The following is a 14,416-nucleotide window of genomic DNA, read 5'->3' on the forward strand; positions in this document are numbered from 1 at the left end:
CAGTGTAGTTAACAAACAATTTTTGCATATTATGAAACAATGCTGTGTTGTGTGTCATTAAATCAAAAAGCCTTCAACAAGTCTTTTAAGCGCAATTTAGAAGTTACAGGTACATCAAAATGTCAAGATTTCTTACTGCTAAATTGTCAAATAACCCTGTGTAATGAACCTGCACACAGTTCCGGATCTCCAACAGACAAACTCAGGAATCCAAAAGCGCTTGCCCTGGAATGTTTTGAATTAGAGTTGTTGCACCAGCATTTTTGTCCTTCCCTTGCTCAGGTGCTATGTCCATTGATTGTTGAGAAATTTTGCTGATTCAGAATAAAATAAGAAAGCTGCAAAATAGGAAGAGAATATAATTTGGGCTTAGTCTATAATTAGTAAATGGCATAAATTGGAACTTAGACACTATTTTGCTAAGTTTAGGTACATCTAGATATTCACCACTAAGCTAACACTGCCTTAATGTAGATGGACATTGGAGTTACATTTCCAAATAGTGCCTGTGAATTTTTCCTTTTCTTCTTTTCTGTGAGAGCCATTAATACTGTCAAAGCAAAGGGCATTCTTGCCAAATGAAGTCACTTTGGAATAAAGGATGAAAAACACTTGAAATTCTCAGTCTCCTCATTTAATATTTAATAGGTTTAATTGCATCTAGTATGGAGAAATCTCTATATCATGGGTTACATTTCTCCTTAAAGTGACAAACATCTCACACACACACACACACACACACACACACACACACGACTCTTTTTCATATATAATACATGAATCTTTGCCAAGTATTATCTAGATTTGCTAGCGGACAGGGCAATAAGTGCAGACAAATAACAAAATGAAATAAAAACCCTAATAAACAATAAAATGCTTAACTGCATAATGCAATTACTGAAGAAAATAAAGTAAGGCAGAAACAAATCCCCAGTAACACAAGTTAAAGCAACAGCATAAGTGTTATACAGACTGCTACACCTTGTGTGAGGAAGCTTTCAAATTTGTTTGTTTGTTTATTGGTTGAGTTTGTTTGTTTATTTGGAGTTAGCATTCTGAAAGTGAAGTTTGTATACTCCGGTACCAGAGTTCAGGTCAGGCATTCTAACTGCTTCTGGTTTCTAAAGCACGCAGTTGGAGAATGGATAAACAAAGAATAGATTTGCCTCCTGCGCATGGTGAAAATACAGAGGTCCAGTACTGGACCCCTTCCTGTCCAGTAGCTGCTAGTTTCAGGATCAAAGAAGGTATCAAGAAGGCAGGTTGTAGTGCTAAGGAGCTGTGAGCAGGAAGGTCATCATTCACTCAAAAAAAAAAAAAAAAAAAAAAAAAAACACAGACACACACACCAGCAAAAACAAGCATTCAGATCTGTGCACTGAGTCCAAGTGGAATATTTTGTGCCCTCAATAGTCTTTCAAACAGTTTCTCCCAAGTACAACATCACCAAAATGAAGGAGATAAAAGGGAGAAAAGCCTGAGTTTTACGAGGTCACAAGTATCCCGTAGAAATGAGCTAAGCTCATGGGTTTTATGTTTTCTGCCAAGTCTCAAAAATTTGGGACAATAACATTAAAGTCAATTCCTCATTTCTGAAAAGTTTCCCATTAATATTCATTCCAGGCAAATGAGATCCTTAAAAAAACATTCTACTTCGGAGGGACTGTTGCCAGTTCCACCTACTCAGTACATTTAGCTGGATATGTTAGCAAGCAGCTAAACTGGGAGTTCTTAGGAAAGTCTTACAATAAACTACATAATCTGAACTGATGAGAGTATAGGGTATTCTCATAAATAAACTCTGGTTAATGGGGGAGCTGATGATAATAATTATTATAGCAGCAACTAGCATACTATGTGGTGCACAGTAAAACAACAAAACACAAGTAGGCATTTTCCGTGTATTTTGCTGGAATTCTATGAGGTGAGTGCCCATGTGGAAACTACAACTTAAAGAAGGTAAGAGACTGTTTTGAGGCTGCAGTGAGTGCTAGATGTGGAATTTGAACAACTGGAGCTTTTGCCCATTTTCAAATATAGTCATACTCCAAATGTTAAAATCAACTTAACGTAATTTCCCATTTCTGTCTTTACTCAGAAGCCAGTAAAGGCGAATGCCAGCATTTTCACCTCCATCGTAAGCGTCAGTGGTCTGCTTTGTAGAAATGCTCATTAATAGAGAGTTCTGGTTAATAGAATTCTGGAAAAGGACAGAATGCATGTTTTCATACGCCATATGTAATGGGAATGGAAAAGAACCTTATATCACCTTGAGATTTAGATTTAGATTAGAACATTTCTGAATTTGCACGTTTTATCAACTGATGGAGTGTTGTTTCTCTGGTGTATTTAGATACAGGAATGGAGAAAAAAGCCAAACAATATATCTCAAATTAGTCTTTCATAATGTCGCATTGATTGTCACAAAAGCCTCATTTTGGGGATAAGATATGATAAATGCTGAACCTGGGTCATCTATATGGCTACCCCAAACAAGTGAGGTATTGATCACAGCACAGAGAGATTTCAGAAGGAAAAATAAGAGCAGCCCTAGGGCCCTGCTGATAGCTGCACACACCACTAATTCACCTCAATGGGCAGGCACCTCTGAGCTCAATTAACCCTTATTCCCAAGGCCACCCATAAACCCTGAGGTAAACATGGCTCTCCTGGCCCTTGCTTTCTATCAATGAAATAGATCATTTCTATTGGAGGCTGAAGTGCGATTCCAGCTTATAAATTCACCTTGCTAATAAAGAGACTGATGCTCCCAGTGCGAGTGTGCAGGCACTTGAATCATGTAACACTTATTCTGTAAATCAGGAAATTTTAAACTACCGAGGGCATCTGTGATTTCTTCTGCCTTCTGTGGCTATTTGAAGGAAATATAAATGCTCAGGAGATAGAGCAGGTGATAGCAAATGTCCTCTGGTGCAATTGTCTGCACATAGCACGTTGTTAAATACGTACTGGAGCTGAACAATTTCTTTCTTTCTTTCTTTCTTTTTTTATTCTTCCCTCTCTTTTCCTTCTCACCACGACCATTGTTCAAGAAGCAAATTGGAAATCTGGTAATTAGGCCCTGACTCATGGTGTAGTATTAGAGTCCTGAGCCAAAGTTCAACACCCTGAAATGAAATTTAAACCAATTAATCTGTTAGATTTTTATCGCTTGTCCGTGTTTTCTCAGCAATTCCCCCAGCACGTGGCCTTTGATCAACTCTCATACAAACGCTAAAATGTGTGCCTGCTGCTAGCAAGATGGGAATGACATTAACATGGTACTCATAAAACAATCAGAGCAGAGAAGCCCTCAAACAGGCAGGGCATAGTAATATTTAATAAAAGCACACACATAATCTTCAGAATTAGCATTTTGTGCCTTGCAGTACCTTTGGGAGAAGAGCTTTTATTTGTGGAGTGATCATTATTATAACAAAGAAGAGCTACCTAATAATTTCCACTTTAACTCTGCAATGTGCCATGAGCATTTCAGAGCCATTATGCTAAACTGTGGTAGGGTAATCATGTTATTGTCATAGTTTGAAGGAAGGAAAATCTCCTCTACTTTCGTAGCTGGTGAGGGGTGGGGGAAGGGATTTAAAAAAAGAGGCAAACCCCACCCCCAATCCTAAACTTTTATTTTTAATGAGTTTTAAAACCAGAAATTGGCTCACTGGCCTTGCGGATACTTAAGATTGTGAAAATTCATTGGGGAGGAAGAAAGAATCTTGTATTAATTAAATCAAAAATGTGCTGGTAAAAGTGGTTTTGTATTCAAATATCGCCCCCACATTCCATAATATTTTCTTGGAGATAGAGTTGTATTGATTATCACATCCCTGTGCTGAACTGAACTCTTTCATAAATCTTTTCACAGTCAAATTCCACTGAATCCATCCACCGTGACTATTAAAAGTGATTTTCCCCTGTCTTCTCTCTGTTTCTCTCTGAGTGTCCCAAATGTAAGAAACAAGTCCTTGGCTGCTTTGGATGTTGTCTGAGCTTTCTCAGAGAAAACATATCCAAAATGAGGAGAGAAGACGAGGCTCAGGGTCAGCACAGCTGTTTTGTTTGTTGTTTGTTTTATTTTGCTTTTTTAAAATGTAATTTTGCTCTAAAAAGTACAACTGTTCTCGCTCATAGAATTAAATGTCCTGCTACTACTTAATTTTTTTATTATTGCATAGTATCTTAATTTGTACACATTGAAAACATTTAAATCATACAGATATATAGGGAATAAATGTTAATAGTCCTCCTTTTCTGTCAACCGCAGTCTAGTCCTTTTTATAAGGACCCTCTGGGGAAAGTTATACATATCCTTCCTTCCAGGCCTTTGTCCATCACACCTGTTCACATATAACTGCATGCATACACATACTAGTGCATATACAGGTTCATATATATTATTTAAAAATAAACTTAATTACACTGTTCTTTAGTTTGCAAATTGCTTTTTTTCACTTGCTAACCTATTTTGAAATCTTTCCATATCAGTTTATAGAATTGTTTCATGGATTTTAATGACACTCCTAGTATTCTATAGTATGAATATACCATAATTTCTTTAACCACTCCCCTATTGGGAGCACCTAGACATCTGAATTTTTTGCTGTCAATACTGCAGTGAACATTTGAGTACCTATAGTTTTAGCCACAATTGCAAGTATTTCCAGGTCTGCTTTTAGCCTGGCAGGTGTGTCATGAGTAGGGTTACAATGTAAAATAGCAGCCCATGAGTTAAAGCCAGCCCACAAACATTTGTTTGGCCTACGCATTAAAAAAAATACTGAACTCGTTTCCAACATTTAAAGATTGAAAAATTTGATATGAAAATGTGGCTTCCTGGCTTCTTTGGAAAGATCACCAGAAACCCAGACGACGCTAGGCCTGCATTTTTATGGGGCCACCAAAGGCTGAAGCTGAGCAGTGCTGCCACCTTTCCCTGGGGCATGTGCAATTCACCAGCACTTCCCGTTGCATTATAGATGTTGAGGGTCAGTGGCCATTCATCTCATACTTGTTCTGACAGCCTGAGCTGCTGCATTCATTTGTATGTCTTGCCTTGGTCTACATGAGTCTGTGAATTCTTAACAATAGCTCTTGGGCCTGATTCTCTTTTCCTGGTCACAGTGTTTTCTACGTTGCATTATTGACATTTTGGGGTTCTTCATTTATGGGGACTATCCCATGCATTCATGCATCATTGGATACTTAGCATTCTTTTATTTATTTATTTAATTTTTTTTAAAGAGACAGAGTCTCGCTGTGTCACCCAGGCTGGAGTACAGTGGTGCAATCATAGCTCACTGCAGCCTTGAATTCCTGGGCTCAAGCAATCCTTCTGCCTCAGCCTCCCCAGTAGCTAGGATGACAGGCTTGCACTTGGCTAGTTTTTAAAAAACCTTTCATAGAGACAGTCTTACTGTGTTGCCTGGGCCAGTCTTGAACTCTTGGTCACAAGAGATCCTCTCACCTTGGCCTCCCAAAGTGCTGGGTTTATAGGTGTGAGCCACTACACCTGGTTTGACCTCCAGTTACTAAATGCTGCTAGTTTCCCCTCCTCATCCTCTCTCTCTGGGATAGCTCATGATTCCTTTACATGTTTTTTCAAATTCACCAGTGGGGAGGTGCCACAGAGCTTCCCCTCAAGACTAACATTTATAACAAATGTATAGGAGGAGTTTTGGAACCCTTAGAGGTCTAAACTTAGAAAGATCTGAATGATTTACCTGCTCTAAGAATAGCATATAGTCACGAAGCAGGGATGGTGGACAGTGCTGAGTGTAGAGGTAGGATGGACTGAGGGGCGTGTTGTTCTTCCTGGGGTACTTCCCTCAAGGCTTTATTTCTCTAAAACTGAGAAGACGGTGTCGAATATTGTTTCCTCACCTGGTTATCTCTGGAAGCTTGATGCTCTTTCTTGCCTCTGAGGCATTGACATACAGCTTTGCTTCTGGAAAATTGCTCACAGTATTTGAAAACATTGCAACTTTCCTTGGGAAGTGTTTGAAAGCACATATGCACACATGCATGTACACCCATGTGACTTCTGTATCCTACGTAAAACAAGTGGAAAAAAGAGGGAAGGGGTCAAGTTCAAAACTAGCAGGTCTTGGTTATGCTATTTTAGGGCCTTTCCTGTAGGAGGGTTTCTCAAAAATGCAGAAACACCCCCTTCCACCTCCGTTTGTGCAATGATGAGAAAGCCTGCAGGAGACCATATTTAGCTAAAGAAATATGCATGTGTGATTTAAAAAAAAAAAAAACAGAAATTCCAAAGCTAAAACTGATAATAAACACTAAGACCATTTTGCAATCTGTGTGGGTAATCTCAGGGTCAGCAATTAATGACCCCATTGGATTCCATACTTTGACTCAGGCAGGACTCTCAAGACCAATTCAGTTAAACCAATATCCTCTTCTTCTTAGAAGAAGTACTAGGGATATTGTAACACCTTTTATACTCCATTCTAGCAACTAAGTAGACTGAGCTATAAATTAAGAATTGATATTTGGGGACATTAACAAAATGTTTCCAAACTGCGTATATTTTTAGAACTTTAGTTGTTAAATATAGTTTATTTCTCTTGTAACTTGCTTCAAATCATACATCATATTCTATCACTAGTTTGGGAGTACTTAAATCATGGATTTAAACATTTTTTACGCTTAAAGGTCACTTTTGTTTAAGAAAAAGCCCTATGCTTGTGGAACACTGATCACAACCTCTATGTATGTTAAAAAATCAGACAAGAAATGTCAAGTCAAGTCATGAATCATTTACATCTTCTTGATTAATTATTTTGTTTTTGGGAGAAAGTAGAGGAGAGAAAAGTCATCTGAACTGCCCAGTTTTAGTTGTAAATGCATTGCTGTGAGTTCAGCCAACATGAAATGTTTAGTTTGGATATTTCCAAATTTCTCTGTGCAAATTTTTAAGATTAATTTGAATCAAAATCAAACCCATTCTATTTGTTTGTGTGGTGGCACGTGAGCAATGGTCCCACCGGGCTGGACTTAATATTTTCTTTCCTTCTTGCAAAAGATAAAGCGTGACATTTTGCCAAATTTGACAAAGTCCAAATTTTTTTTGCCAGTTTTTTTCCTGTTAAAATTAACTAGTGCTCTCATTGGCTTCAATGCTCGGAAAGTCAGTCTTGGATACTGAATAAATTTTTTATTAAAGATGAAGGTCCTATTTTCTCTCCTTGAACAGTATCTCCCTTACTTTAGGATTTTGCTTTCTTGTTGTTCATAAAAATAATCATGAGAACAGAAGCATGACATTGTAGAGTTAAAAGTCCTCAGTGGCACAAAGGTGCTCTCTGAGAGATTTTAAAAACCATCCAACAATGACATTTACGCCCAGCAATTCTGTTGCAAGTGTGCCATGCTCATTAAACAAACCACCTCCAGTCTATTTGGAATCACAGTATTTGCAAATTATTTCCCATCTCCAAGGGCCATTTATAATGGAAAGAAAAGAGATACGAAATTGTGAAAAAGTCAATTCTAGGGTTTTATGCCTGGGAAAGACAGCAAAGCAAAGGTCATGGAAAACTCTGCGGTTGAGCACTGACTCAGCTATTTGGTTACATAATTCACCCCGAGTGACCTGCATTCTTCGCATCTGTAAAATGGGATCTATGACATTTATTTGAAAAAAAATCTTAATGATTTTTAATGAGACATGTTGCAATGTTAGTGTTTCAGACAGAAGGCATGGAGCAAGAATCATTTCCTGCTCCAGGCTCCGCTCTTTCTTAGCTTCCTATTGGATGGTAATGTTTGTCTAAAAAAATGTAAGTTTTCTTTTCAGGAGGTATATTTAACTATGAAGCAATTCTGTAAGGTTTCCAATATATTCCAGAAAGTCACCCATTTTTAATAAAAAAAATCCTTAGCAATTCACAAATTAAAATTTGCTTTGTGTTTTAATAAAGTTTCAGGTTTGATAAAGATTTGGGTAAAATATATGTATCTGAATAGAAACAATGAAAAGAATGCTTTTAAAAACTGAAGTTGCACCCTGAAGTTTCAGGTCCTAATGTGGCTAGGAAATGCTGAGATCTTGAGGGACTTTCTGTTAGTGAAAAGATAAAAGATTTTTTTTTTTCCTTTTTCTCAAGTCTTCATCATTAAAGTTTGGTTCTAACAGCAGACTCCTTCTCTTTTTCATGTGTGTTGAAAAGCAGCTACTCCCTGTATCAAAGCCATCAGCCCGAGTGAAGGATGGACGACGGGAGGTGCGACTGTGATCATCATAGGGGACAATTTCTTTGATGGGTTACAGGTCATATTCGGTACCATGCTGGTCTGGAGTGAGGTAGGTGTTGTCTGAACATTAATATCTAATAGCTTGATCTACTTGAAGATACTGTCTATGCTTGAATTTCTAATAGAATGTGTAGACTTTAGTGGTGCCTCTCTGGGTGGGCCAGCTTCAGTCTACAGAATTTGGGGAAACTGGAAGAGATGGTTTGGGTTTACCAGGAGGCAACAGTTACTACTGGAATGACTTCCATTCTTTGGCCCATAAGCAATGGGAGAGCTTCTGTTTAGAAATTTGTCTTCTTGGGCTTGCCATGGTGTGGTGGTCCTATTGTATGCTGGGAATTGAAGAGGAGATGCAAAGTTACAAGATGTATAGAAAAAGCCCATTCACACTTTAGCAAGGGTGTAATCTGTGGCTATTTTGTAGAAAGAGTACTGTAGCCTGATCTTCGAGGAACATCATTCAATGGCAGCATAATCCAGGTGTAGGTGGTTCTTGACTTATTCGATGACTATTCACCAGAGAGAGTGATTTGCTGGGAGAACCTAGAACGACCAAGGGTTTTTTCTAGTTCTAGGAATTTATAACTCTCAAACATCTCTGTGTGTGACTGCAACCCCATGAAAATGACTAAGTTCTAATTGTGCAGTGCTGTCCAAGCACTGTGATTGTTCTTTTAACCTACCAGTTGACTTGTCTGGCAACCATCAGCATCAGCTCAAGATTACAAAACATGTGCATCCTGTTATATAGATGCCATGGCAAATCTGCCATTGTGCTCTCAGTTCTGAGCCCAAGTTTCTTAGCCACCATGCTCCAAGCACCCTCTCTTTCACTTCACCAAAGTTTAGAATAAAAACAATGTTAGGGCTACGATGTACCATAGGGTTCATTCATCCCATTTGCTTTGTAAGCATGTAGTCATCCTAACTTACTGAGACTTACCGTATGCTAGGCAATGTGCTAAACCTTGAGATAGATCATCGCACCCTTCTTTCTACACTACGAGTAGATACTCTTAGCATATTTCTTTTCTTGATAAGGATACTGAGACTTCGAGACATATTTGTCTCATAGCCAGAGAGCAGCTGCCCAAAGCCTGTAGAATGTGAGTGATTTGTATATGGCCACACAAAGATTTCCATTTCTAGCTGTGCTCCCGTGACACTGGTTTAACCCATCTAGATATTTTCTTTGTGTTGTTTTCTCTCTAGAGGGCCATACAAATGAGCAGAAAGTTAAAACTGTGATGGTTGGGTGTGTTTGTCTTTCCAGAACAGAGAATGTTCTTCTTTGTAAGCCTTCTGTGTATACTGCTTACTGCCAGTAACCCACTCAGACAAACCCCTTGCTCGCTCGTGCTGCTGCTGCCTTGGTATTTTCTACACAGCAAACAACGGGTATGCATTAGGTCATAGAATCAAAGTTCTCATAAAGCCGAATCAGAGATGAACTTCCCAGCCCACCCAACTAATTGTTAGGCAAGTTGGAATATTCCAGGTATGAAAGGTGGACTAAGTTCCCCTTGCCACCTGTACTCCATTTTTTGTTGAAACTGTTGGGTTGTAAATTAGAAGCATCAAATTCATGGCAAGATTTGCTGCCAGCCTGGAGTCTTCATCCTGCTGCAGACAGTAGTCTCATGAGGACAGACTGTCCCAGGTCTTGTGGGCTGTGTCTTCCACCTTTTCCATCTTTCTTTCTGTTGCTTATCTCAGAAGTTGGGAGATGGGAAGAGTAAATATAATACGGACTCCTTGCTTCATGTCATTGCAATCAAAGTGGAGCTCAAAATTGGCATTAAATATTACTGACCTTGTGAGAAGAAGGTGGTTTGGTCTGAAGCTTCCTGTAAAACCTTGTGCCTTCTTAACCCAAGTGTACTCCGTTGAATATGGAATAAGAATACATCAGGAAATCATTCATTTGCGCCTCTGCCTTGCGCTTAATCAAGGTCCCTCCGTTTTTTCTCACTTTCCTACTTTCTTGACTTGTTTTGGGAACAGCAAAGGGAGGTTAGCATGTAACTTGGATTTATCCAAATTGCTTTAAAGGATCTGTTTCTATATAACAAAATTGACAAAAGTCATGAGAAGGAAAAACCATTAATGCAATACCTTTGTCCTCCTCCCTCCTCTGTCCCTCCAGTGCCACTGCCTTGTGTGTGCCAGGAGCCCCTTTTCACTCTGTCCCAGGAGTTGGGGGGGTCCAGCCAGGAGCTGAGGGTGGAGGATGCTCCTTCGTTGTCCAGCCCCTGCTTTCAGACTTCTCTTGGTTGTAGCTATGTCATAAAACAACTATGACCCTGTCCTGGTGCAAACTGGTTCCTAAAATATTTGTGCAGATATTCTTTTAAAACAAGCAAATGCAACTGCATCAGCAGTTGGGTACCTGGGTGTGGACTTTAAATTGGGCTGTTATCATGACTGTCCTATGTTCAGAATAATGAGCCTTGTAGAAGTGAACCTTTTTTTGTAATATTCTAAACTATTTCTATATTTAGGTTTTCATACAGACTACTTGGCACACACAATTTTCTCTGCCTTTTCATTCAGGGAGAGAATTTGATACTGCCCCAAATCAAGAAATCGATTGTATAATGTGAGAATTGAGAAATAGCTCATACTTGCTAAGGGTTCATCATGTGTAGGCACTTTATGGGTATTGCTTTAAGCCTCACAATAGCCTTGTATTCAATACTCCTGTTAATTCTAATTTTGCATATGAGTAAACTGAGTTTCAGAGAGGTTAAAAAGCTTGCCCAAGGTTACACAGCCAGATAGGAATAGAGATTGGATTTGAACTATACCGTATTGTTTTTACAAACGAAGGAAAAGTCCTAGTTAGTAAAAGAGCATATGCAATCTTGAGAGAGGGAAGAATGACAGAAAGAGGAAAGAAAGAAAGAAAAAAAGGAGAGGTTTCATAAGCCAGGTGGTATAGTAGTAGAAAGTAGTAATAGTAATTGTAGTAGTGATGATGGTTGTTTTTAATCGAATAAAATTACATGAGTGCCTTTTATTTTTGTAGAAGCAGAAAAATATTAACCAAGTTTGAGGCCATTTGTCAAGGCCTGCATTGTACAGAATCAGAATTTGATCAGAGGACATGTAAGAAAAAGCTATAGAAAATGCAGAGTGTGACTAATATTAGCTAACATTCATTCACTGAACACTTAGTTCCTGCCAGGCAATATGATAAATGTTTGGTAGTACCCTTGTGGGATTCTCACCATTGTGTATGATGTTGTTCTCATTTGATCATTCCTCTCATGATGAGGAAATTGAAGCTTGGGGAAGTTAAATAAGTGGTTCAGTTATCAAGTGGTAGAGAGATGGGACTTGAACCCAAACAGTCCAACCCCAGGGCTTACCTTCTTAACCTTCCATAATTTAGCCTATACCACCATTTTTATCCTAGGGTGTTATCAGATCAGGGTGATAGGCTCACATTGCCATGATGTCTTGTGCTGGGGGTGCCTTAACAGTTGCTGTTACCTTCCAAGGTCAGGTAGAATTGGCATGTACAGACTCAGAGAGGTAAGAGGGCTTCCCTTCATCTTCCAGTTGTATATGTTTGTGATTGGTGCCACTGGATTCTAGGTAGAATTTATCTTTATGAAGTAAAGGATACATGCCTGTGCTAGGGCAAGACAATTAACCTGTTTAGACTCATCTTTAGAGCTGGATCCCTGTCCATCCAAAGTCTTTGCCCCAGACCATATGATCTTGAGGTTTATGCCATCTCTAAGATCCAGGACTTCTAATTTTAAGTAGACTTTTATCACTTCTGCATTTCCTTGCTGTATAGCCCAATACACCCAGGAAGCAGGCTGCCAGGCTAGGACAAGTAGATAACATTTTAGATTAGCAGCTAATGCCATTATTTAGAGTCTTTTTTTAGCTAAAGAATTTTTTAAAGAGCCAGAGAAAATCAGGCTGGCTTAATTTAGTCTAATTTGTGCTCTTCCCCTACCAACCCAGTCTTCTGCAAATGAGTAGTTCAGTTTAACTCATGGATCGCCCCCTGAGGGGTGGGAAGAAGACAGGGGCACTTCATTGCTCCTAACTCAGCTCTGCCTTCTGCAAGCCCCCAAGTTCACATGGCTTTCTTGTGAATTTGGTTTGCCGCCTTCCTCTTTCTTTATTGTTTCTTGCCCTTTCTCCTCTCCCTCTTTTTAGAAAGTAAATTATTTTACTATTATTCTTGTGCTCCTTGCCCTGTCCTACTCTAAAAGTCTTTTAAAAAATTGTTTTAGTGTTTTATGTACAAATCTAGGAAAACTAGCAGGGTTGATGTGTGATAATGTTTAATGTGGGTTGAGATTTTTTTCTTGACCAGAGCCGCGCTTGATTGTTTTGCTTTTCTACCAACAAGTGATTTGGAGCAGGGAGGGGCTCCTGCTTCTGATGTGTAGAACTAATTGTTATTTTAATATCTCCTCTGAATTCCTCCAGTTTCTAAACAGTGAGCACTGGTTGGCTTGCCTGCTGGGTATCTAGCACTGGGATAGGTACCATGGGTAATTAAAGTCGGGCTTTGTGGGATCTGGTGTTTTATTTGGAAAGATGACTTGCTTCCATGAAGCAAATTAGAGAGTTACATAATATATTTATATAATCTAGTATTAAATTGGTAGTTTACAATTCCAGGCAAAGTTCTAGAAGGCAGAGAGTGGTGTAGTCAGAAGTAGATTGTTTGAATGACCAATCAAGTTCCTCTTATGTATGGATGCAGCTCTGTGCTAGGAACGTTAGGCTCTCATGGCCCTTTTATTTTATCACAGAATTTATACAACTTAAAGTATTTAAGCTGTCAATTAAAAAAAAAAAAGGACAATGGTGGGTTTAGTGGGGAGCAGAGAATAATATTCCAGGCAAGTGTTGAGATTGCACGGGTTAGCAGTGGATAAGCAACCATTTGAGAGACTTGGGTATTGATGATCCTTCCATTGCCCAATCAGAGGATCTAGATTTAGTCATTGTTGGTCACTGGACCTCAGTTTCTCATCTGAAAATGAAGGGCTTAATCTATATCCTCTTTGAAATCAGTGCTACAATTCTGGTGATTCCTTTTTTTTTTTTTTTTTTTTTTGAGACGGAATCTTGCTCTGTTGCTCAGGCTGGAGTGCAGTGGCATGGTCTCAGCTCACTGCAACCTCCACCTTCCAGGTTCAAGCGATTCTCCTGCCTCAGCCTCCCATGTAGCTGGGACTACAGGCGTGTGCCACCACACCCAGCTAATTTTTGTATTTTTAGTATAGACGGGATTTCACCGTGTTGGCCAGGCTGGTCTCAAACTCCTGACATCGTGATCCACCCGCCTCGGCCTCCCAAAGTGCTAGGATTACAGGCATGAGCCACCGCACCCAGCCTAATGATTCCTTTTAACTAGAGTTTATTCCCCTGAGAATCCCCCCACAGTCAGAAGGGGACAGTGGTGGCATGTGGAAACTGCTCCTTTTCTTCCACTATTGTTCTTTTCTTTCAGAGCACACTTACAATACACAGATGTGATGTTTATTTGCAAAAGGATTCTTTGAACTTCATCAAAACAATTTAATTGGCCACGAAACTGGATCTCCCTATTGATATGTCTTTAGTCAATATTTTTACTCTCTATGCTTCAGATTTTGGTATCTGATCTAAATCAGAGACTTATGCCACAATGTTGGCCAAATTCATCTTCTAGATAGTGCTATGGAAGACTAGTTCTTCAGGATATTAATAGATACCCCTTAGGAGATGAGAGAGGGAGATTTTTCTTGGTAAGTTTAGGGAACGTTGAGTCAAACAAATTCTACTGGTCTTTCTTCTAGGGCTTTGCACAACGTTTGAGGTACTAGCATGCACCGGGAATACTTAGATGCAGTATTCAGCATGTCCCAAACTTTTGTGAAGGCAGAACTCTTTTTTTTTTTTCCCCCAAGGATCACCTTACAGGGAGATATATTGGTGATGGCTGAAGTGCATTTTGATTTCATGTTAATGGAGCCAAGTCATGAAATTCAATCACAAAGTGGTTGGACTGGGATAGATGTGAGAAAACCATCTGAAATATTTGCAGAGTATCATTCAGATTAGACCAGGAATGTTTAGAGCCATTATTCTTTAAAGCTGCAAGGCTTTGAACAAA

General features: G+C 39.2%; 1 protein-coding gene across 11 annotated transcripts in view; it reads left to right on the top strand.

Annotated features, from left to right (window-relative positions):
• EBF1 (EBF transcription factor 1) overlaps positions 1-14,416 on the top strand; it is a 405,784-nt gene that overhangs the window by 296,559 nt on the left and 94,809 nt on the right. For 6 of the 11 annotated variants that reach the window (XM_023218832.3, XM_023218829.3, XM_023218836.2 and 3 more), the window contains exon 9: positions 8,202-8,332. In XM_023218832.3, the coding sequence (XP_023074600.1) occupies positions 8,202-8,332 (131 nt within the window). Of the gene's footprint in view, positions 1-8,198; positions 8,333-14,416 lie in introns of all 11 variants that reach the window. The other 5 variants (XM_023218828.3, XM_023218831.2, XM_023218835.2 and 2 more) reach the window with 1 other exon arrangement.

This window comes from Piliocolobus tephrosceles, chromosome 4, assembly GCF_002776525.5.
Source record: "Piliocolobus tephrosceles isolate RC106 chromosome 4, ASM277652v3, whole genome shotgun sequence".
NCBI lineage: Eukaryota > Metazoa > Chordata > Mammalia > Primates > Cercopithecidae > Piliocolobus > Piliocolobus tephrosceles.